The sequence below is a fragment of the Macaca mulatta genome, chromosome 13 (genome assembly GCF_049350105.2).
Source record: "Macaca mulatta isolate MMU2019108-1 chromosome 13, T2T-MMU8v2.0, whole genome shotgun sequence".
In the NCBI taxonomy this organism is placed as follows: domain Eukaryota; kingdom Metazoa; phylum Chordata; class Mammalia; order Primates; family Cercopithecidae; genus Macaca; species Macaca mulatta.
Genome location: NC_133418.1, coordinates 123146355 through 123171903, shown reverse-complemented (window position 1 = coordinate 123171903; position 25549 = coordinate 123146355). Strand labels below are relative to the sequence as shown.

At 49.5% G+C, this 25549-nt stretch overlaps 1 protein-coding gene across 8 annotated transcripts in view; it reads right to left on the bottom strand.

Moving 5' to 3' along the window:
* The window catches only part of PXDN (peroxidasin), a 112684-nt gene that overhangs the window by 54871 nt on the left and 32264 nt on the right, over positions 1–25549 (bottom strand). For 3 of the 8 annotated variants that reach the window (XM_028832023.2, XM_028832020.2, XM_077958728.1), the window contains exons 2-4: positions 6758–6829; positions 5578–5649; positions 855–926 (exon numbers count right to left, since the gene is read on the bottom strand). Coding sequence is in view for 4 of the 8 variants with exons in the window: in XM_028832020.2 (XP_028687853.1) it covers positions 855–926; positions 5578–5649; positions 6758–6829 (216 nt within the window). In the remaining 4 variants the exon portion in view is untranslated. Of the gene's footprint in view, positions 1–854; positions 927–5577; positions 5650–6757; positions 6830–19787; positions 19999–25549 lie in introns of those variants that run through there. The other 5 variants (XM_077958729.1, XM_028832021.2, XM_077958730.1 and 2 more) reach the window with 3 other exon arrangements.

The window sequence follows — 25549 nt, the reverse complement described above, 5'->3', positions numbered from 1 at the left end:
TGGCCTCAAACTCTCTGACAACATCGCTGTGTCCAGTCACCCAGTGACCCGTGACCAGAGATCAGCAGCTGTGGCAGGAGGACGTCACACTGCATCACAGCAAACAGCTGCTTTCATCCACATTCCTAAAACCGTGACAACTTGCAACTCCCCAGGAATGGGCTCAGCTTGCCGAGTGAAAGGTGACTGGCCGAGCAAACAAACCAGGACAAATCCTCCTTTTTACCAGGACATTGTAATGAAAAATCAACATGCTGACTTCACAGCAAAGTACGACTTCACAGCAAAGTACGACTTCACGGGCGGCCAAGGGAACTAGGAGTGTTTCATTACACGCTGCACACACTAACTAGAACTACAAGGGAAAAAGGGTTTTCTCCAAAATAAGGGCATCACAATTGAAAAAATTCAGCCCATGGGTTCAGAGTCATAATGAGGAACAATGAACGAGGCAAACAGCCCTCTGCTCCCCGGGCACCCTGGACATTTCCCCTGCGAAGGATGCCTTGATTGGACTTGTGCGCCTGCCTGTCTCTCCTCTAAGTTGTGACAGGGATGCCACTGATTTTACTGTCCTTGGCGTCAGGAGAGCACGGCCCAGGGTCTGGTGCCACCATAGAGGAAACCAGTGATGCATCCTGAGGGGTGGGTGGAAGGCTGGCTGGGTGGAAGGCAGGGAGGAGGACGAATGACTCGCCCATGCCTGTTTTTCCGTCATCATGCACGTACTCCCCGCACCTCAGGTAGCATAGTCATGCATCATGCAAACAGCTAGCTCAGTTGACTGGTCCCTACAAGAGGAAAAGAGCCAGGCGGCATCCAAGAACTAAAGCATGAAGAGAGGAGGCACTTACAGTTGCTCTAGAGAGGCAAGTCCCTTAAATGCTTGCCTGTCAATTGACTGGATCTCATTCTTGTACAGATAGCTGAAACAAGAAACACGGGGCGTTAGCACACAGACAGGAGGTCGAACTTCAGACGGAAAAGAAGAATTAAATTGACACGCGGAGACAGTTTTACAATTAATGACTGTATTCGAATGCAAACAAACCGTCTGCACAGTGAGTACAGAGTGCCTCTCCCAAGGGCTTCCCTTCCCTCAGATCTCAAGTGGGCCAAAAGCAACTGGTGCCGACTGAAGGCGATCAAACCACTGCGACGGGTTTTTCAGGCAATTCGCTGACCTTAGACTATGGCTAATGAATTGTTGACAATACATTTGCTTCAAAGCCTGAAGAAGATAAAAACCATTTTCCACAGACATGTGTAATGCACTGGTGGTAAGATTCTATAACTGATATTGATACATCTCTAAAATACCTAGGAATAATTTGGGGAGTGGACCATATGAAGACCGAATGTGTCCTGAATAACTCACCCCTAGAATCGCATTCTTAGAAAACAGAAGCAATAGAGGCATATTGGAAGAGTCACACAGTTGGCCTGGCGCTTGTCTTTGTGTAAAATGGTGGAAAATCTCAACAGAAGAATCGTATTTCCTAACATGTGACCTTGGAATGTCAGTGTCCATAAAGGAAGCTCTGCCGGAACCCGCCCACACTCGCGCACTCCGGACCGTCTGGGGCTGTGCTGGCGCCGTGCGGCAGAGCCGAGTGGCCCCGGCAGAGACTGTGCGGCTCACAGAGGCCTGGTCCTGCACTGAAAACACCTGCCAAGCCTGACCTAACAGACGGAGGATGAAAATTTCCACACCAACGTATCACCATTCCAAAAAGAGCCACAAAACCATGTGCATTGTGCCCACCCATCTCGGACACGACTCGCCCTCAGCCAGTTTGCTTCACGACACAGCTCTAGGCCAGCAGCGTGGAAGAGCCCAAGGCGGCTGTGAATCTGTGTCCGTGCCCAGACTCGGGGAGACCTGCCACTACCGCTTCTTGGAATCCCTGGGCTCCATCTCTGACATAGGCAGATGGGCAAGTCAAAATCTATGCTTTTCCTACTTGTCAAATTCAGGCAGACACGTCTCTTCAAAATTGATTATTTATGACTGGGTTTCACCTACTCGTTCCACTAAATAAAAAACATTTTTTGTCTCAATGCTTACAGTATTATATAATTCATATCCAGAAGGGCCGAGTGTTTGATGGTAAGTTAATTAATATGTCTGGTGCAGGATCCAGTTTAACAGAACCAGCACTGCTAGCCTTACTTCTTACAGCCCATCTAAGTGGACCTCACATCCTCCCTCCATGCAAATTTGCAGAGCTGACTTCATAAAGAGTTACAAGCCTTGGCCAGGCGCGGTAGCTCATGCCTGTAATCCCAGCACTTTGGGAGGCCGAGACGGGAAGATCACAAGGTCAAGAGATCGAGACCATCCAGGCTAACACGGTGAAACCCCGTCTCTAATAAAAATATTAAAAAACTAGCCGGGCATGGTGGCGGGTGCCTGTAGTCCCAGCTACTCGGGAGGCTGAGGCAGGAGAATGGCGTGAACCCGGGAGGTGGAGCCTGCAGTGAGCCGAGATCGCGCCACTGTACTCCAGCCTGGGCCACAGAGCAAGACTCTGTCTCAAAAAAAAAAAAAAAAAGTTACAAACTTAACACGAACCACTCAGAGCTCCCCAGTGACCGAGGGCCCAGTGCCCACAGCAGAGGCCTGACACGGTTGTTACTTCTCTGGGCTGCATGTGTGGGAATCCTTGACCTTCCACTTAATGCCTGGGCCTCAAGTTTCCTCTTCTCTAAAATGGACAGAAATCGTTGAGATTAGTGTGTAAATATGTGTGTGTGTGTGTGTGTATACATTTATCTCTTACAAAATGGCCCCACACACATTAACTGCTGTTCACATGGGAGTTGTTACTATACTTCTGGAGAAGGCAGGTTTAAATGTAATTTTCTGTGCCCATTTCTTTAAAAAGCGAAACAAAAACAAAGTATCAATGAGAACATCGTTTTAGAGGCATTTTAAAAAATGAAAGGGAATCTTTTTAAAGAATACACAGGACAACTGAATCAAACTGACATGTATGAATGTGTGTTTATAAAGACATTGGGATGTAATTTGTTTTCATAAGCATAGGTGGGTATTGGCTGGGTGCGGTGGCTCACGCCTGTAATCTCAGCACTTTGGGAGGCCAAGGTGGGTAGATCACCTGAGGTCAGGAGTTCGAGATCAGCCTGACCAAAATGGTGAAACCCCGTCTCTACTAAAAATACAAAAAATTAGCCATGCGTGGTGGCAAACGCCTGTAATCCCAGCTCTTCAGGAAGGTGAAGCAGGAGAATCTTTTGAACCTGGGAGGTGGACGTTGCAGTGAGCTGAGATCACACCACCGCACTCTAGCCTGGGCAACAAGAGGGAAACTCCATCTCCAAAAAAAAAAAAAAAAAAAAAATGGTGAGTATTGATCATAATAATAAATTGTGATTTTCTACTTCATCATAGAGTTGACCTATGAACGAGTCCTAACTGTCTCAAGAAATAATTTCACTAAGAAATGTGAACTAAAGGGAAGGCTTATGCCTGACTAGAAGTAATTGGAGTTCCAAGAAATAAGAACTACTCAACCTCTACAAGTATATTTTGGTACTGACTCCCTATAGAAGGCTGAAATAATCAGTAAATTTCAAGAGAGTTCTTCAGCATTTAGATTGTACACAGTTTAAATCACAGCATTTAAGTCTTACACAGTTTCCTAAATCAGCACTTATCAAATGTTCTCCACCAATGAGCGCTGAGGAGGCGGAGGCTGCGGTGCTGTGGAAAGAGGTCCCCGGGCCTCTCTGCACAGCTCCCTCCTCTGCCCTGGTCTTTAGTCCGTTTCTGAGTCATGACCCCCCAGTCTGTGCTCCCTCCACCCCAGTGATCTGTGTCCTCCGCCACCAGGGACACCGCAGTTTGTTACTGAGGGAGCGAGGGAAGAGTGTGGAGTGCAGGCGCTCAGAGAGCCGCTGTGCAGCAGATGAGGTCGGACGAGGGTCGTTGAAAAGAGATCAGTGAAAACAGAGCATCCCAACAACTCCACTGTGAACACGTTTGCTGAGTGCATAGTAAGTTGCTCTTAATAATTCAAAACCAGTGACAAAAAATAAAATAATATTAAAAAACCTGTTAAACCTATTACACACACATATACACACACAAGGAATGCTGGCTATCAGCTGACCGGATCTCCTTTCCAGGAAACAAAAGCCCTCTTCTGGAAATTGCACAACACTCGAAATATAAAAAAAAAGGGAGGGGGAGCATAAATTAACCAATAAAAGATGTGTCTCATTTTAGAAATGTGGGACAAGGCTTAGTCATGTTTATATGAAATTAAAAATTAACATCCTATGCCACAATGATGGAGGGGAGAGTGTGTATGTAACACTGACAAGTATCTTCACAGAGGCAATTATTTTAATAAACAGAGTTAAAGGCAGCTCTGTAATTAACAGTCATAGACACAGCTAGAATCAAAACAGATTTCAAAGTATACATCAATAATAACAACACAACTTTATTTTAAGAATCAAAAAACCTAGAGCATTAGGACAAATACCTAATGCACGTGGGGCTTAAAACCTAGATGATGGTTGATGGGTGCAGCCAAGCACCATGGCACGCGTATACCTATGTAACAAACCTGCACGTTCTGCACATGTAGCCCAGAACTTAAAGTAAAATAAAAAACAAATCAAAATAACTTAAACATTTTTAGGTTCACATATGATAAAAACTTCCAATAAAAATGGCTGAAATAAATAATTTTTATTAAAAATAACTCTCTTTGGAAAGTGACTAAGTCTTAATAATCTAAAAGCACATGACACACCCTTCTACTCCGAGTGTTTTTCTTCAACCTTTCCAATTTTATAGCAAGTATGTGTGTGACTGAGACTAAACCAGGAAGCTCATTTTCTAAACTGCAAAACTGATCTCAATGAGCAAAAGATGTGTTAAATGAAAATAAATAGATTAAACTCAGTTTTTAAAAGTGAAATAAAATTCACACAAAAATAAGAGGTGAAGTCACTTAGCGGAAGACAAGACGATCTGCAGGAATGAGTGACATTGCACCGGGGTGAGTTATTTCGATTTTACACGTCACCTGCAGCAGGAATGAGTGACATTGCACCGGGGTGAGTTATTCCGATTTTACATGTCACCTGCAGCAGGAATGAGTGACATTGCACCAGGTGAGTTATTCCGATTTTACACGTCACCTGCAGCAGGAAAGACAACTGGAAACTATTCTGACAGCTGATACTCTGCAACACACCTGTCAGCTGTTCATATCAGCAACTCACTTAGCATCGCTTTCCCCTCTGGAAACATCATCATTATTTCTAAAGGGATTTTCAAAGGCTGTGCATTTTAACTTTATGCAATCCACTTTACTAAGGCTTAGTGATGAAACATTAAAAATCACATAATGTAGCACTTTGTATCAATGACAACCTGTTTTTATAATCCCAGCTAAATTTTTACTCACCTTCTGAAAATAAAACTTCTTTTAAATGAATATATTTATAATAATTCATAAACAGCATGAAATTTAGCTCTATTTTTAAGTAATCTAGATACCGTAAGCTTTTAGGTTAAAGAACTGATCATTAACTTACAGATATTTTAAATTTTCCAAGTCTTCAAATGCTCCACTAGGGATCCTCTTGATCTGATTATTATTGAGAAGCCTATGAAACAAGAGTCAATAAGAATTTTAAAAAACAACAGAAAACAAACTTCAAAGTTGTGTTAAAACATTCCAACAGCCTTGGAAAAGGCCATGTAACAATTCAGTTACAGACTTGCCATCAACATTCAATGAACGCTGAATTCACAGGACAAAACACAGCTTTAGCGTTTAACCATCATGGTGGAAAAGTTGCTCTGCAATGCTGTCCGTATTCCACAGTTACCACCTTTTGATACGGTGGAGAAAAAATTCCTTCTCTCCTACAGAAGGGAGTTTGTATCTTTATCCTGCTGTCTCTTAGGTTTTCTGTTTTAACCAGGACTGTGGCCAGTGCTAAGGCAGTCATGGTGGGAGGGTGGTGTGGCAGACAGACGTGCCAGGAAAGGTGGGCCCTGTGGCCCGTGCTCCATTCATGTGCACAGACAAGGGCCTGGGGTGAGAGGCCCCAGGCCCCTTGCTCTCCAGGGTCAACAGTGGACAGGTGGCCCAGGCAGTCCCATGTTCCCCATGACCCTGCCCTTACGCCACTGTGCTCAGTCCTGGTGCAGAAGGGAACCAGTTTCCACTGCACTGGGCGTGCCCTGCAGAGCCGGAGGTCTGCACAGCAACACTGGACCTGGCCCTGCCTGCTCCCTCCGGGCATCATGGGACTGCCTTGAACCCTCACTTCAGTCCACTCCACACTCAGAAGCAGCACTGTCCTGCTCAACCTTGCCATGGAGGAGGTGCAAGAGCACACAGAGGTCAGCCTGACCCAGCAAGGGCAGAGTGATTCTGGAGCAAGTGACCCATATGAAGGCCAGGGACAAGTTTTGCGGTTGGTCAGCATGGGTCCCAATCAACATGCAATGGCCAGGCACACAGCCATGAGACGAGAAATACAGTGGCCACAGTCCTGGCATTCACCGTCCTGGCATTCACCATCCTGGCATTCACCATGCTGGCATTCACCATCCTGGCATTCAGGTGCATTTTTCAGCCTCACTTTTCTGTTCTACTTTTCCCCACCCATGCCCACTGATTGTGGACGATGAGTTCTACCCACAGGTAAATAATGTAATGATTTCTACTTTTCTATTAGTTTCCAATAGAATATTTCCACTCACAATGTGTTCAAGTTCCTCAGCCGCCTGAATGCCCCAGGTTGGATCTCTCTGATTCTGTTAAAGCGAAGATCTCTGTGAAGAAACAAGAAAGGTATTATTATGTGAAAAAAAAACTATAAACACCGCTACACCTTTGCTGTTCTTAGTCAGTTTCAAAACAGTGACAACGCATTTAAAATATTCAACCATCCAGTTCACTCCTTAAATGAGTCTTCTTTTTCACTGAGGCTAATAAGTGTATGAATACTTATCTGAATGATGGAACAACAGTCTCACACTACAGAATTTTTAAAAACAGTAATTATGGGGAGAAAAATTACATAAACTACCTAAACACCCTATCTTTGGTAAACCACTGGAAAATGTCATGTCGATAAGTCTTAGGATAATAAACACAGGTTAGGTGTGATGACATTCAAGAAGAGAGTCGCACCACCTGTGGAACTGAGTAAACACCTTAGAGTTTACTCCAGTGATTTCATGAGCTGGAATTCGGCTGTTCCTTAGTCAATGACCTCAAAGTGTTACCTTCATGAGATTTAAACTGAATGTCTCAAAACCACGACAGTGAATTCAGCTAACTGGGAAAATAGGCTTTCTCACATATGGGTTTTACCCTAATGGTTCCAAATAGGTATTTTCATTACATTAAACTTCCACTGTTATTTATTTATATTTATTTATATTTCGGGGGTGGAGAGAGGATCCGAATAGCCCATGAGAGACCAGAGAGTATGCCAGAATCGACACAGACTGAATCTGGTGCTGGAAGGAGAAACACTTTGATTCCTGATGATCTGATGCTCAGGCAGAGCAAGCTGGGAGGCCCCGACCACGGAGGTCACAGGCCGCAGCATCAGGCAGAGCAAGCTGGGAGGCCCCGACCACGGAGGTCACAGGCCGCAGCATCAGGCAGAGCAAGCTGGGAGGCCCCGACCACGGAGGCCACGGGCCGCGGGCAGCAGCATCAGGCAGAGCAAGCTGGGAGGCCCCGACCACAGAGGCCACGGGCCGTGGGCAGCACAGGTAGTCAGGTCAGAGGCCTGAAGGCAGCGACAGGAAGTGCAGACATGCAGAGGCGTCCGCTCTACCCTTGTAGACTGCCCATCCCAGCTTGAATTAAAACTATAAATTGAACAAGTATAGAAACCACTGAAAAATAAACAGAAAGACCAATTTCTTTATCAAATACTCAGGAAAATTAAAATTCCTTACGCATAGGTCCAGTCCCTTTTCATATCGTCCAGCAGGGATTGGTACGGGTTGAACTGTGTCTCCCGAAATCCACTGGGCTCACCCCCAGGGCCTCAGACGTGACTATGTTTGGTCATTAGGGTATCATAGGTAAGGTCAGGGCATTAGGGTATCATAACAGAAAATGTTTATAACCTTCTAAGGAATCTGATTACCCTACACCAATCACTGTCAGTAGTTTGCAAAACTAGTTTATGTTCTACAAACTAAGTTCTAGTTTATGGTTCAACAAGATACTTCGAAAAAACTATCTGTGTCACTGACAGTAACAGCGTCCAGCCTAGAGGTCAGCGAATTAAATGTGTCCCTCCCAGGGCTGCCCCATGCTGTGGGTCAAGTTCTCCTGGAGGAGAAGGGGAAGGCGGCTCCCCTCTGCCCATCCGGCTCTCCTGGGCATCATTCCACACTGCGCCCTCGCACCCGGGTTCGCTTTCCTCAGTGATACCCACTGTCCACCAACAGTCTCCTCACACGCACCCTCCCCTTGCACTGCCATGCTCCTTTTTAAACAGATGAGATTTTAATTTACATTCATATTCAGAATACCACTAGTGGCTCCACGTACTGTCCACATAGGAGCTGCTGAAAGTCAGGAGGCACCGAAACTGGGAGGTGTTGCTGGAGGAAGACACGGGAGGGGAAAGCAGCCATCCAGGATACTCACTCATTCAGTACAGAAAACACAGACCAAGTACAGATCAGGAGAGAATTCTGACCAGCCACAATTTCGGGATAAACAAATGATTGCAAAGAAGCTCCTGTACCTGAGACACAGCAAGCTGAGGGGCTTCCCAGCATTTGAACAGGTAAGAAAGGCTGTCCTGAGGCTGAGCCACGCATCACGGCTTAGAGCAGAAATCAACCCCAACCACATCTAATCCAGAAACCAAGCTGCTCGTCCAGAGCAGAGGATGGAGTGAGCCCCACTTGTTCTGGCTCCTCATTCCTCATGGGAACCCACACTCAAGGTACAGAGGAGGCAGCGGCAACAGCGTGGAAGCTGGAAAGCAAGATGTGGACTCGGCTCCTGGAGCCTGGGAAGACGGCAGGAAGAGCTGCAAAACTACCCTCCCGACGACACGCAGACCCTTCCCCAGATCTGAAGTCGGTGCCACCAAAAACCTCTAGAGTGACGGACAGACAGGTGCTGTCCCACACACAAGGCCCTGTGCCCTGGGTCTGAGCGCCTGAGAGGTGGCCAGTGTTGAGTAAAAGTGCAAAACTCACACTGGACCTCAAGGACTTCCTACAAACAAATAGAACATAAATCCATCTTCAATAAAAGTTTATATTGAGTGCATGCTGAAACATGTACAAGTCTGGCATGCAGAGTTAAATAAAACATTTTTAAAATTAACTGTTTCTAATTTTTTCAGGAAGTGACCAGAAAATGTTAAATTACATAAGTAGTTCTCACCATATTTCTGTGGGATGGCACTGGTCGAGGTTAAGGGGACCATTTCACAACCTGCTCACAAGCAGTTAGACCTCCCACCACGTTCTTAGGCAGACCACTAAAAAAGACTTCTACTATGAAGAGGGTAAAACAGAGAGTCCCCTTTACTGCAAAGGGGGTTATCTTAGGCGACAAAGTGAAACAATAAAAAAAAAAAACCAAACTGAAATTCTAGAACTGAAAAATATGATAGCTGAAATGAAAAGCTCATTGGATGGACTTAACATTGAATAATGCAGAGGGGAGAGGACTTGGGAGCTACTCAACATTAGAAATGATCTAATCTGAGGAACAGGATGAAAAAACACTCATACACCAATATTTATACACGCACATATTCATCTGCATGTGTGTGTGTTTACATTTTCTGTCTGATACCACAGCACATGAAAGCAGCTAGAAAGATTTGTCACCAAACAGGAGCGTGTGGTGTTTGGGTGGGATGATTTACAACACAGCTACATCTGCACACGTTACAGGAGGGGACTTGGAGCTGCCTCAGAAACCCTCCTGTTCCAGAGCAACAGAAAGGGCACAGGGTCCAGGTTGTTGTGGCTCCATCCCCGAGAGACAAGCTCAGGGCATGAAGACACCACAGACACAGGAAGCCAATGTTTGTTTCAAATATGAACCCCAACTTTGAGGTCATGAAGACAAATGCAAGGGCTGATTTTTGCCTGAATATTTCTCACTTGCAAGATTCTAGAAAGGTCAGGAGGGATCTGCCCTCCACAGAGCAGCCAGGATTCCGCTAAGCACTGTTTCATGGCACAAGTGCTTGGGAGCCTGTTACAAAAGCAAATTCTGGGCCCCACCCCAAATCTCCAGAATCAGAAACTCCGGGAGTGGGTCCCAGTAATGTGGGTTCTAATAAGATTTCCAGGTGATTCTAAGTAAGGTAAAGTTTGGAAGTCATTGTTCTTCGGGAATGCTGAAGACATAATGCAAATACACACTATGTATATTTTTAAGTGTGCGTGTGAGTAGATATAGGAAAAGCATTTGCACACGCATGCAAACACATAAACACTAGTAGCAGGCATTTGCTCATTTCCTCTGCATTTCTTCCACATCTGATCCTTAACTTACTGGTCATCATTGACATAAAGCTTACAATAAATGTAAAGCTAAACTCTCCAATTAAAAAGTGCTTAAATTTAAGTGCCACATATAAGTGCTCCCCATTTTACAACTTTTAAAATAACCTTTGCACATGTCTGGGCAGAATAAGACTGTGGGGAGGCATTTGATCCCTGCATTATGCACCTACATATGACTAAACAACTTGACAAACAATTATTATTTTAACAATCATAATAAATAGTTCCACAAATAATCCTAACTGGGGGAAAAAAACGTGCCCAAACTTTGAAGATTTAAAGAGCACTTCAACAAGTCTTCCTTGGCTCTTCCCTGGGGCTTTGTGCTCCCACCCGGTCCTCCTGCAGTAATGTCTCCCGAAGGGGCTGCGGGGACTGGAGAGGGACCCTAGGCAAATGTGGTCGCGTGGCCCTAGCTGTGTGCCACATGCCAACAGGCAGACCACTGGGTCACCTGCCCTCCGCAGCCGCAGGATAACTTCTGCCAACAAGCAAGGGGCTCTGGCACTCCCTCCATGAAGTAAGTTGGCATGATGAGCATAGAGACAGATTCTAGAAAGTTCCGGGAAACTGTAAGTGGCATGATTACTAAAGCAAGCGCAACACAGATGAACACTGAGGGCTAATATCAGACAGAGCATCCATGAACTCTTGCTGAAGCCAAGGCCAAAGCCCCAGGAGATTGTGATTAAAAATGCCACACCCCTGCCTGGGTAAGCACAAGGGGTACATCCCTTCTAAAGCCTGGGGCCCTAAACCATAAAGCGCCAATGACAGTAAGCAGCAGTGAACAAGGTCACAGAAGGATGAAGAGCTTATGTGTGAAAAGTCCTTCATAAACAGCAAACCTCTGTAAATATCCATCGTGAACACCCCCTGCAATTCCAGTGGGTCTTGTCAGCTCGTTCACTGAGCACACGAAGCACGTATCTGGGGCAACCTCTGAGCTAGGCAGCAGCACCTGCGCTTGGAGAAGATTGGTGTGTACAGGGAACCCTCGAGAGCTCTCAGAAATGACCACGGTAGGGCAAGGTCACCCCCTACTTCAGAGTGACAAAGGCACATCCTGAGGAAATGGCTAAGCACACTAAGGCAGAGCACATGAAGGTGGCTGACTGAGGGAAGGGAGGAGAGAATGAGATCCAGGTTAGAAGAAATCCCTTTTCTGGATAAATCGGAATTTAGAAACTAAGAAAGATCAGGTAATTTGCCTAAAGTCAGTCAGTCTGTAAGTGGCAGAACTAGAAATGCAATTAGAGTCAGCGCAGGGCTCTTTTCTCAGCATTAAAACTGCTCTCACTGAAGGCATTTCAAGAGGTTAATCCTCCCAGGTAGAGTCCACCAGACTCTGCCACTTACATTCAAGAGTTCTCCCAAGTGTTAGAGCAGAGCCGCTGCCTCTGACCTACTTAGGGAACGTGGACGCCAACACAAGCCCTCTCAAGTTTAAAGAGAAGCCTGCAATAACTATTAAGCATGAACTATGAATTTTTCAATTTAGAGTCTCAAAAACAGAACACAGATTCATTTACATCTTACATTTAAAAAGCAAGTGAAGTTCAAATCAAGGAGTTTTAGGGTAGTTTTTGTGTTTCCTTTTGTTTTGTTGTTAATGTTTCCATTATTCTCAAATCTTAATGTACTAAAAATCCTACCAGGAAAAAAAAAATGTTGAGAATTGTAGTGTTTGGAATGAAACATCAAAGTACAGGTTTACACTCAATATCAAAATCACAAGTCACTGCAGAACCACAGAATAGTTGAAGGTTAGAACTAAAAGGAAGCTTGGAGATCCAAGTTTTAATCTGATACCCTCCAGGGATTTTTGTCATTAGATTCCCTTTCACAGTAAACTAAAATGCACAGAACGCTCAGAAATGCTTCATTGAATCATGGCAAAGTTATGAATTCTAAAAAGCAGTCATTAAAGATCGTTTTATACAGTTTATTCTATTATAATACCTTCCATAATACTGATTTTTAAAATAAAACAATCTTGACTTTTCCCATATGCAAGTCTCAGATGTGTTTGAATCCATTTTTAAATATAAAATATTAAGAATTTGGCCGGGTGTGGTGATGGCTCACACCTGTAATCCTAGCACTTTGGGAAGTCGAGGCCGGCGGATCACCTGAGGTCAACAGTTCAAGACCAGCCTGGCCAACATGGTGAAACTCCGTCTTTACTAAAAATACAAAAAATGAGCCAGGCGTGGTGGTGTGCACTTGTAATCCCAGCAACTCGGGAGGCTGAGGTGGGAGAATCGCTTGAGCCTGTGAAGTGGAGGTTGCAGTGAGCCGAGATTGCACCATTGCACTCCAGCCTGGGCAACAAGAGCAAAACTCCATCTCACCAAAAAACAACAACAACAAAATAAATAAATAAGAGTTTGCCAATTTGCCAACAAATTCAAAGTTACACACTATATTGTTCAGTTTGAAAACCAAAATTATCTCAATTATGGAATGAAAATTGACTCATGTCAGGGCATCAAAATTTAAGAAGTTACTTTCGGCTGGGCGCGGTGGCTCAAGCCTGTAATCCCAGCACTTTGGGAGGCCGAGACGGGCGGATCACGAGGTCAGGAGATCGAGAGACCATCCCGGCTAACACGGTGAAACCCCGTCTCTACTAAAATATACAAAAAAACTAGCCGGGCGAGGTGGCAGGCGCCTGTAGTCCCAGCTACTCGGGAGGCTGAGGCAGGAGAATGAGAATGGCCTAAACCCGGGAGGCGGAGCTTGCAGTGAGCTGAGATCTGGCCACCACACTCCAGTCTGGGTGACAGAGCGAGACTCCGGCTCAAAAAAAAAAAAAAAAAAAAAAGAAGTTATTTTCATGATGTGGCGAGGAGAACTCTTGCCTTTTGTTCTTTCTTGTGCTAGTCGTGTAATATAGGCCTGTTTCTAACTAACAAGAGCCAGGAGTTACCTGCAAATATTCCCCACAAACTATGTATTTCAGAGGTGAATTGTCTTTATTCTCAATATTTTTTTATTGTGACTTTATCATTATTGTCTACATTTTTATTTTTATTTATTTATTTTTTTAACACAGAGTCTCACTCTGTTGCCCACGCTGGAGTGCAGTGGTGTGATCTCAGGTCACTGCAACCTCCGCCTCCCGGGTTCAAGTGATTCTCCTGCCTCAGCCTCCCAAGTAGCTGGGATTACAGGCACGTGCCACTGCATCCGGCTAATTTTTGTATTTTTAGTAGAGACAGGATTTCGCCTTGTTGGCCAAGCTGGTCTCAAACTCCTGACCTCAGGTGATCCACCCACCTCAGCCCCCCAAAGTGCTGGGATTACAGGCATAAGCCACCATACCCGGCCATTGTCTGGATTTTTTTTTTAAGTATTTTGTGCATCTTAACATGTTACCTAAGATTTTTGATCACATTTGGATCACAATGTTAAAAATCATCTTGAAGCTAATGGCAGAAGTATCTTCATTTTAAGCTCCTCATTAAGGCACAGGATTTCAACACAAATGTGCCGTCTTGAAGTAAATCACAGTGATGACATTGTGGTTCTTTGTCATTCGTGTTGCTCAGCAGTGAGAACACACAGGACACAGCAATACAAGCAAGGCCAGGCACTGTGGGAGGCCGAGGTGGGTGGATCACTTGAGGTCAGGAGTTAGGGACCAGCTTGGTCAACATGGTAAACCCTGTCTCTATTAAAAATATGAAAAATTAGCTGGGCGTGGTGGCGCACGCCTGTAATCCCAGTTATTCAGGAGGCTGAGGTGGGAGAATCGCTTGAACCCGGGAGGCAGAGGTTGCAGTGAGCTGAGATCGAGCCACTACACTCCAGCCTGGGTGACACAGCAAGACTGTCTCAACAACAACAAAAAACCAATACAACCCAAAGGCTCTTAGACCGCTGCTTCAGAGGAGCAAATATGCAAAGCGCTTTACTGATTTTAAAGGTCGGAATTATAGCCGATGCCCCACGCCCTCTCCCAGGATGAATACAGGACAGAAGCCCCCACCTCAGCCCCGCTGGGAAAGGCGGGAGGCTGAGTCCTACCTCCCCATCCCAGTCTCGCTGCAAGTGGGAGGCTGGGGGAGTTTGAAAAGCCGCATCCCAAAGCCAGGCCATGTGGTTTTCCAGGAACATTTGCCTGACCTAAAATCGCTTCAGTGCCTCGTACTAAGGACTGCCTTTTGTCACTGAAGGAACACCCAGGGCTTGCGTTCTCGGGGTTACAGATGGCACTGCTTTACCACAGGGCTGAGTAAATCCATGCACTTGGGCTGCACGTCAGGAAGTCTCACGGGGCCCACCGAAGTCTGTGAAGGATTAGGACTTCGTAATGTACTCGCTTCTGTACTTAACAGATGCGACCTGAGCCACCCGAGCAGGTGGCCACAGTGACATGAAGGGCACAGATGAGTTTCAAGCCTGCACTCCGGCAGTCGTAGGAGAAATGGGCGCCCAGAGTGGAGGGCAAGGGTGTATTTTGGAGGAAGCGTAGATAGGACCACTGAGGTGGGCCGCGTGGTGTGAGTGAAGCCTCAGGATGCCCCTTACCCTGTGGGTGAAGGGGAGTCCCACAGAGAAGCAGGCTCAAGGTAGGGGGATGCGGGATGAGGTAGGGGGATGGGGTGGGGGGTGGGGGGTGCGGGATGGGGCGGGGAATACGGGATGGGGCGGGGGGTGCGGGATGGGGCGGGGAGTGCGGGATGGGGCGGGGGGTGCGGGATGGGGTCGAGGGTGCGGGATGGGGTCGAGGGTGCAGGATGGGGGCGGGGGATGCGAAATGGGGCTGGGGTGCGGGATGGGATGGGGGATGCGGGATGGGGTCGAGGATGCGGGATGGGGCGGGGGTGCGGGATGGGGTGGGGGATGCGGGATAGGGTCGGGATGCGGGATGGGGCGGGGGTGTGGGATGGGGTGGGGGATAAGGGATGGGGTCGAGGATGCGGGATGGGGGCGGGGGTGTGGGATGGGTGAGGATGCGGGATGGGGTGGCGGATGCGGGATGGGGTCGGGGTGTGGGATGGGGCGGGGGATGCGGGATGGGGCGGGGGGTGCGGGATGGGGCGGGGGGTGCGGGATAGGGGCGGGGGGTGCGGGATAGGGGCGGGGGGTGCGGGATGGGGTGGGGGGTGCGGGATGGGGTGGGGGGTGCGGGATGGGGTGGGGGCGTCCAGCTGCCTGGGTCCAGCGCTAGTGCTCATGGCTCCCTGAGCCCCCATGGCTGCAGACTGAACGTTCAGGGCCCCTCAGATTTGTGCTGAGACCTAACCCCCAAGAGATGGTGTTGGGAGGTGGGGCCTCTGGGAAGTGACGAGGCTTTGATGGTGGTGCCCCCAGGGTGGGGCACCTGCCCTTATGAAAAGACCCTGAGAGCAGCCTTGTCCTGTCCACAATGTGAGAGGACACGAGGAGAAGGTCCCTTCTCCGAACCCGGGTGGCCCTCAGCAGACACCCAGTTGGCTGCTGCTTGATCTTGGACTTCCAGCCTCCAGAGCTGCAGGGGTGAACTGGTACCTGCTGCTATGTTTATAGACTGCCCCAGCCATGGCTCCTCAGAAAGGCCTGAACAGAGCTAAGACATAAGATGCCCACTAATACCATTAATGAGATCGAATTACGTTAGTCAGGACTTGCCTGCCCCTCAGCTAAAGAAACCTGGCCTCAATCCTTTGGCTGTGAGGGTCATTTCTTGGGGGATCCTGGAGTGTCACAAATACCTGAAGGCAGAAGGAGCAGAGGAGGCCTGGGTGGAGTGAAGATCTATCTCGGCTTCCAGGCAACGAGAAGTGGGGGCCTGCTCATCCTCTCCCCCTGCCCTTCCTCCACAGGTGACACCCCCGCCCCCAGCACAGGGTCCCCTGTCACCGAGGCTTCCTCCAGGACACAAGGAACAGACTCGGCCTGGAGCAGGCCCTACCAGGGCTGCATGGACAGGACCAGGAGCTGCTCCAAGAGAGAAGGAGAGACAGAGCCCGACTCTCCTGCAGGTCACAGATGCCACCCCAGTGATATGTGAACCCCAAATATCTGAGACAGGTCTCGGCCAATTTAGAAAACTTATTTTGCCAAGGTCAAGAACATGCCCATGACACAGCCTCAGGAGGTCCTGACGACAAATGTCCAAGGTCTTCAGGGCACACCTTGTTTTTTGTTTTTTTGAGACACAGTCTCGCTCTGTCACCCAGGCTGGAGTCCACTGGCATGATCTTGGTTCACTGCAACTTCTGTCTCCCAAGTTCAAACAATTCTCCGGCCTCAGCTGAGGGAAGAGAGAGACCCTCTCATATTGTTTTATACTGTTTTATACTCAGAAAAGGAAAGAGAAGCGAAACTAAAGGCAGGTAGCCCGGCGCCTAGGAACCAGACCCAAAACCAAGGAACCAGACCCGAAACCAGGCCTGGGCCTGCCTGACCTAAGCCTGGTAGTTAAAGATCGACCCCTGACCTAACTGGTGACGTTATCTATAGATTCCAGATATTGCACAGAAAAGACATTGTGAAACTTCCCGGTCTGCTCTGTTTCACTCTGACCACCGGTGCATGCAGCCCGTCATGTACCCCCTGCTTGCTCAGTCTATCACAATCCTCTCACACGGACCCCCTTAGAATTGTCAGCCCCTAAAAGCGACAGGAATTGCTCACTCGGGGAGCTCGGCTCTTGAGACAGGAGTCTTGCCCGATGCTCCCGGCCAAATAAACCACTTCCTTCTTTAACTTGGTGTCTGAGGAGCTTTGTCTACGGCTCATCCTGCTACACAGCCTCCCGAGTAGCTGGGATTACAGGCGCCCGCCACCACGCCCGGCTAATTTTTTTATTTTTACATACGAGGTTTCACCGAGTTGGCCAGGCTGGTCTTGAACTCCTGACCTCAGGTGATCCACGTGCCTCGGCCTCCTAAAGTGCTTGGTTTTATACATTTTAGGGAGGCATGAGACCCCAATCAATATATGTAAGATGAACATTGGTTCGGTCTAGAAAGGCTGAACAACTCCAGGTGAAGGGGGGGCAACTCCAAGAGGGGAGGGAGCTCCCAGGTCACAGGCAGGTAAGAGACCAATGGTTGCACTGTCTTGAGTTTCTGACCATCTTTTCCAAAGAAGGCAATCAGATATGCGTGTCCCAGTGAGCAAAGGGTGGCTTTGAATACAATGGGAGGCAGGTTTGGTTTGCCTTTAGCAGTTCCCAGCTTGACTCTTCCCTTTAACTTAGCGATTTGGGGGATCCCAAGACTTACTTTCTTTTCATACAGTCTTGGGAACCAACCATTATCACATTATATTAATAAAAGCAGATGATGCATTATCCATTGGTGTATTCTGAGGATGTAATGAGAGAATGCACACAGGAGCTAGTTGGTAACCAACTAAAAATTAACTGAAGGTACAGAAAAAAGACAACAGGGCAAGGCAGAACGGCTCAGTTTACTCCCAAACCCACATGACCCACTAAAGACACTCCCTCCATGAAGGCTGGGGTTGGGAGGGGCGAGTGTAGGAGGCAGCCATGTGCCACTCCCCATGAGCCCAGATGCAGGGTGCGGCTCCCCACGGCCTGGGACGCAGGGTGCAGGGTGCGGCTGCCCACGACCTGGGACGCGTGGAGCGTCACCAGCCCTTTTCGCGAGTTTCCCGCGTGGAGTGTGCAGCTGCAAGGAGCAGTTCTCCGTCCATTACGGCCTCACCCAGGCACTTCAGGCTCCCGGGCAGGGCCGCTTAGGCGTCCACGTGGCTTGGACACCCCTGAGGCTACTGTCGTCTCTGGTCCAGCTTCTTCAGGGTCTCCAGACCTCAGTCAGAGCGAGCACTTGGATCCGACTGGATGCTGGATTCAAGTTCTACCCCGTCCTCCGATTCCTGGGTTCTCAAACCCAGAGACCGTCCCAGCGTCTCCGACCTTCAGTGAGTTAGGAGCTCCTGGGTTATTCTACAAAATTGGGAGCTGGTCTGTCCAGCACCTAAAGATCTATCTGGGAAGCTGGGGCTTCCCTGTCCCACTGGCTGCCTGGTATTCACTGGGTCACAGTCCTGCCTCCATGTCATATCAAGTCCTCCAGGGAGCAAGTGCAGTAACAGCTGCTTAAATCACAACTCCAAGTCACAGAATTTACATCCTGCTGGCATTGCCAGAAGCCAATCAGCTCTAAGCCATCACCTCCCCGACTGGTAATAAAGCCTGAGACCGTGCTGCAGTGCTCACCAATCAGCTCTAAACATCACCTCCCCACTAATAATACAGCCTGAGACCGCGCTGCAGTGCTCACCCATCAGCTCTAAACATCACCTCCCCGCTAATAATACAGCCGAGACCACACTGCAGTGCTCACCAATCAGCTCTAAACATCACCTCCCCACTGAAAATACAGCCTGAGACCACACTCCAGTGTTCACCAATCAGCTCTAAACATCACTTCCCCACTAATAATACAGCCTGAGACCACACTGCAGTGCTCACCAATCAGCTCTAAACATCACCTGCCCACTAATAATACAGCCGAGACCACGCTGCAGTGTTCAATCAGCTCTAAACATCACCTCCCCACTGATAATACAGCCTGAGACCACACTGCAGTGCTCGCCAATCAGCTCTAAACATCACCTCCCCACTGATAATACAGCCTGAGACCACACTGCAGTGCTCGCCAATCAGCTCTAAACATCACCTCCCCACTGATAATACAGGCGAGACCGCGCTGCAGTGCTCACCAATCAGCTCTAAACATCACCTCCCCACTAATAATACAGCCGAGACCGCACTGCAGTGCTCACCAATCAGCTCATCAATCTCAGATGCCTCATCCATGCCTTCTGAACATCAAACTGTCAAACAGAAGTAATCAGAAAGAAATTACGATTTAATTGTGATAGGTCTGACTTTTGTGTAAATAATCAACCCACACTTTTCGCCCAAATTTTTGGAAGCACGAGGCTGCCAAAAGTCTTCCAAAATGGAACAAAATGAATCCCTGCAGAGGGGCTATCAGCTGTCAAAGACGCAAGAAGTGCATAGAAGAGGACAAAAAAGGGGAAGACATTTCCCTGCACAAGGCAGGGAATCAACACGCTCTGGGTTCTCCGTTAAAACTTAGTGCAGAGGAGAGATTCGTACCAAGGTGCCTAAAGCAACAATCCGCAGATATCCCTCCCCTAGCAACAATTCCCGTGACTGTCTAAAGCGAAGAAGAATCACCAGCGTTTAAGAGGAACCCATTTAGGATCTACCTTTTACCACACTTACGTCAGCATCCTAAGGGCTAGAGAGGAACTCTTAAGACACTGGAAAGTAACACAAAGCCAGAGATGGGAAACCAAACGCAGGCGATCCTCAGCGGAGCTCTTCTCCAGCTGGAACAATGAGCTTTGTCCCAGGAACAAGGCGGGAACGCCCAGGCCTGGAAGCTGCAGGATGAATGGGCTTCTCAAGTTCTCCTCCCACCTCCCCGCCAAGTAAACCCGGGAGCTGGTGTTTGCTTTGGAGCTGGCCTTGCTCGAGCTGGGATCGCGGGGCTGGGTTGGCTGTCTGCATGTGCCCTGGCGCAGGCCCAGGTCTCATCATGCACCCTCTGTCCCTGCCATTGTTCCACAATTAGTGAAGAGGGGAAACAAGCTTCTTACAACCCAGCAGGACGCTTTAGCGGACAAAGCTCCTGGATTTAACAGGTTCGCTCTTTCGTGTTCAGGCAGCTCCTCCGCTTTGGGCCTGGAGTTTGCCCCTGAGGCCCCCTGTGGATGGACGGAAGGGCTTTGCTCAATCCCACCCAAACACCAAGAACCCAGTCAGCCTCTGCCCTTCGCAGGAAGCCTCTTCCTGACTAGAATGACAAAAATCGTAAGAAGCCCAAGTGATTCTCAATCCTCCTTCGGGAACAGAGGTTGGAGAGGTCCCACCCTGACCCACGACGGCAGAGGAAGGGGAGAGGGGTCCCTGATGCAGTCACGCATCCAGAACCACCGACTCACCCCACAGGGAAGAAACAGTGAGAGCTCCCTGAGCTGCCCTCACCCCAGGCCACGGTGGGACGGAACCTCCTCTCCCGGGCATCCGAGTTGCACGGGCACTGGGCACGCCCAGTTCATAGAAACAAGGGCATCTTTTATGGTATCAATTTGGATCACCTCACTTAACTCTGTGACACACAAATCACCAAGAGCACATGGAGTCCGGTGTGCCCGACTGGGTTCATTTAGACCCTTTCTACATGTACAGGTTTTATCAAGTACAGTTTTTTTAAGGAGTCACTGATGATGCAGAATCCTGGCTCCAAAACACAGTCCTGCAGGGCCGCGACCATGGTGTCACCCGATTTCACAGACAGCACGGGGACAGGCATGATCTGAGGCTGCCAGTTCACCGCGGGACAGAGCTGGTGGCCGGTCTTCCCCACGGGAGCCAGGCTCCGGTCGCTGTGCCCTGGCTCTGATCCCACCCGTGGAACCGCAAAGAACATCCCAGCCCCTGTGCTCGCCGCCCACTCGTTGGTGTTCGCGGCACATCTGCAGTTCATGGGCAATGCTGACCACAGGTGCGGAGACCCATGAGCCCCGCTGTTCGCTGAGGAGGTGGCCAGGCGCCAGCAGGTGACCACAGCACCCGCTGCAGTGGAAGCCTCAGGAGGAGGCCCGGGAGTAGCTATGGCTGCAGGTCAGAGAGGGCCCCAGAGTGCGGGTGCTTGATCTGACCAGGGCAGGGTGTGCGGTGTTTGCCGAACGGACACTGTGCATGGCCCCATGGAAGATAGGGTGAGGAAAGGGCCTCTAACGGAAGCCACAGCGGGGCTGGGATGCAGCGGGGCTGGGATGCAGCCAGAGCCAGCTCGAAGCTTCTCTTTCTTTATCTCAAACACTCTGAAGGTTCCAAAGTCAGGGCCATTGAACAAGACGCGCTCCCGACGGCACTCCCGCTCCACACCTGCCCGGCCCTGGGAGGTGGGCGAGGCGGCTCCGATCAGTCCTTCCGCCGTCACCCCACGTGATGGTGTTATCAGGAGGGGAGCCTTTGGAGATCACGCACTTTAGATGAGGTCCTCAGTACAAGCCCCATCATGACATCCGTGTCCTTGTAGGAAGGGAAAGAGACCCAGAGCGTGTTCCTCTTTTTCCGCCACGTAAGGACAGAGAGAGCACCATCTGCAGACCTGCAGGAGGCCCTCGCCAGAACCCAACCCTGCTGGCATCTTTGATCTCAGACTTCCAGCCTCCACAACTGTAAGAAAATAGATCTCTGTGATTCACGCTGCCCTATCCGTGGTATCTGTGGGGCTGCCCGATGCAAACAGCACACAGTCTCCAAGCCCTTCCCACCGCGCCGCCCAGCCCACCAGAGGAGCACAGGCAGCTGCGGAGAGGAGGACATCTGGGTTCCTCCAGCCTTGCACTATTACAAACAGCCCTGCAATGACGAGCTTTGGTACATACCGTCTGTGATGTGTGTTAATATACTTATGAAACAGTTTTCTAGAAATGGCACTACTGTGTCAAAGGAGAAACACGCCGAAGAACAGCTGCCGTCTGCTGCCCACTTGCTAGGTGTGGACCCCTTCTATCAATTCAGGTGCTGTGCAAGCCTGAAGGGCAGGAGCTGGCTCAAGTCTGACCACAGCACACGGATCTAAAGACTCAGACCCAGGCTGCTGGGGGCGCAGTGTTTCTGGGGGACAGCTGGAGACAGCAACACACGCTGGTGATAATAGGAGGTGAAGCCTTTGGAGGTGACACACGTTAGATGAGCACCCGTTCCACCAGCATCCACTTCCCACCAGCATCCACTCTATGAGCACCCACTCCACCAGCACCCCCTCCACCAGCACCCACTCTCCACCAGCACCCACTCTCTACCAGCACCCACTCTCCACCAGCACCCACTCTCCACCAGCACCCACTCTCTACCAGCACCCACTCCACCAGCACCCACTCTCCACCAGCACCCACTCCACCAGCACCCACTCCACCAGCACCCACTCTCCACCAGCACCCACTCCACCAGCACCCACACTCCACCAGCACCCACTCTCCACCAGCACCCCCTCCACCAGCACCCCCTCTCCACCAGCACCCCCTCTCCACCAGCACCCACTCTCCACCAGCACCCCCTCCACCAGCACCCCCTCCACCAGCACCCACTCTCCACCAGCACCCACTCTCCACCAGCACCCACTCCACCAGCACCCACTCCACCAGCACCCACTCTCCACCAGCACCCCCTCCACCAGCACCCACTCTCCACCAGCACCCACTCTCCACCAGCACCCACTCCACCAGCACCCACTCCCCACCAGCACCCACTCTCCACCAGCACCCACTCTCCACCAGCACCCACTCCACCAGCACCCACTCTCCACCAGTACCCACTCCACCAGCACCCACTCTCCACCAGCACCCACTCTCCACCAGCACCCACTCCACCAGCACCCACTCTCCACCAGCACCCACTCTCCACCAGCACCCACTCCACCAGCACCCCCTCTCCACCAGCACCTCCTCTCCACCAGCACCCCCTCCACCAGCACCCACTCTCCACCAGCACCCACTCTCCACCAGCACCCCCTCCACCACCACCCACTCCACCAGCACCCACTCTCCACCAGCACCCACTCTCCACCAGCACCCACTCCACCAGCACTCACTCTCCACCAGCACCCACTCCACCAGCACTCACTCTCCACCAGCACCCACTCCACCAGCACCCACTCTCCACCAGCACCCACTCTCCACCAGCACCCACTCCACCAGCACCCACTCCACCAGCACCCACTCTCCACCAGCACCCACTCTCCACCAGCACTCACTCTCCACCAGTACCCACTCCACCAGCACTCACACTCCACCAGCACCCACACTCCACCAGCACCCACTCTCCACCAGCACCCACTCTCCACCAGCACCCACTCCACCAGCACCCACTCTCCACCAGCACCCACTCTCCACCAGCACCCACTCCACCAGCACCCACTCCACCAGCACCCACTCTCCACCAGCACTCACTCTCCACCAGCACCCACTCCACCAGCACTCACTCTCCACCAGCACCCACTCCACCAGCACCCACTCTCCACCAGCACCCACTCTCCACCAGCACCCCCTCCACCAGCACCCCCTCCACCAGCACCCACTCTCTACCAGCACCCACTCTCTACTAGCACCTGCTGAACCAGAACCTGCTGAACCACTAGCCTGAATGAAAGGAGGGCCACCTGCAGGAACCCCTGGGGGAAGGCGAGTGCTGGTGGAGGCTCTCTGGCAGTGATGACCCCCTGCACATCCAGCTCCCACCGCATTTGGCAGCCACGAACCAAATCCTCACTCAGAAGGTCTGGGGAGATCTCAGCTCCCTATAAATTGGGGCCTGGACTTGTAACTGCTCCCTCAAGAGGCAGGAGACTGATCCAGGAGCTCCTCCTCATCCAAAGCTCCGCTGCACTCAACAGCAGCTCCCATCTCAGCTTCCCAAGACAAGATGTCAAGTTAACTCAATTCTCAAGTAATCATCCAGTAAATTACTTTAAAATTCTTGTCAATGAAAATGTTGAGGATCGTATATCGATCAAGTGCAAAAAAGGTCAAAAAAATCCATTTTTTCTCTCCAATGAAGATAAACTCAGAAAAGAAAGAACTGAGATAATATTAAAAGCACAGGACAGAAAACTATTTCCAAAGAAGACAGGGAAATAAATCAAAGTATTGACAAATTGAAAAGAAGAATGTACATTATAATTTTTATTATGATTTTAGGTTTCTGAGTTTTTTTTAATTAGCAAATGTAAAAATGCAGTAATTATATTTAAATATTAGGCTTCTCTGGGATTTAATGACAATATTATTTCCTTCTTAAGGTGATGTTTCACTTTTTTTGTAATGCATCATGTCATAAAATAATCATAACACTAAACCTCGTTTTATTGGGTTCAACTTTTTACAGTCAGCCTACAGAAACAACCGTGTAGAGGACCAAGTTGAAATGTCAAGAGCCTGGCTCATGTCAGATCACAGAACTAACCAAATTCCAAACAGGCAGGAAGGGCAGGAGAGTGGAAATCTAAATTTGCTAAATTCCTCTTCTTCCCAGCAGCAAATCCCCAGGGACAGCCTGAGGTAGAGGAGGTCACACATGGTGGCCTTGTGGAAAAGCAGCCAGCAGCAGAACTAAAATGAAAACGGTCGGATGAGACTTGGGGGCAGGGAAACCGTTATTCTTACTTTTAGATTTTTTTTTTTTTTTTTTTTGAGACGGAGTTTCGCTCTTGTTGCCCAGGCTGGAGCACAGTGGTGCAATCTCGGCTCACTGCAACCTCCGCCTCCCAGGTTCAAGTGATTCTCCTGCCTCAGCCTCCCGAGTAGCTGGGACTACAGGCATCTGCCACCAGGTCTGGCTGATTTTTTGTATTTTTAGTGGAGATAGGGGTTTACCATGTTGGCCAGGCTGGTCTCAAACTCCTGATCTCAGGTGATCCACCGGCCTTGGCCTCCCAAAGTGCTGGGATTACAGGCGTGAGTCACGGTGTCCGGCCATTTTGGAGTATGTTGTATATTTTTTCTAAAATAGAATACTCCTTTAATTACAAGTAAATGAATGAGTCACACAGGTAGCCCCCGGTTCCTAGACCTTGGGGCCCAAGTCCCTAAGCCACTGCACGAAGCCCCCGCCACCTCCTGTCTCTCTCCCTCCACACATAGGTGCCCCCCGGTTCCTAGACCTGGTGACCTTGGGGTCCGTGTCCCCAAGCCACTGCACAAAGCCCCCGCCACCTCCTGTCTCTCTCCCTTCACACATAAGTGCCCCCCGGTTCCTAGACCTGGTGATCTTGAGGCCTGAGTCCTCAAGCCGCTGCACGAAGCCCCTGCCACCCTCCCATCTCTCTCGCTTCACACGCAGGGCCCTCAGGATTCAGACACGCTGCCCAGTGCCTTGCAGGGCGAGATCTAAAGCAACTCTAATTTTCTGCACCAACGATCAATTACCACAGAAGAAAGAAGGCTGAGCCTCTCCCTGCTACAGTTTTGTGC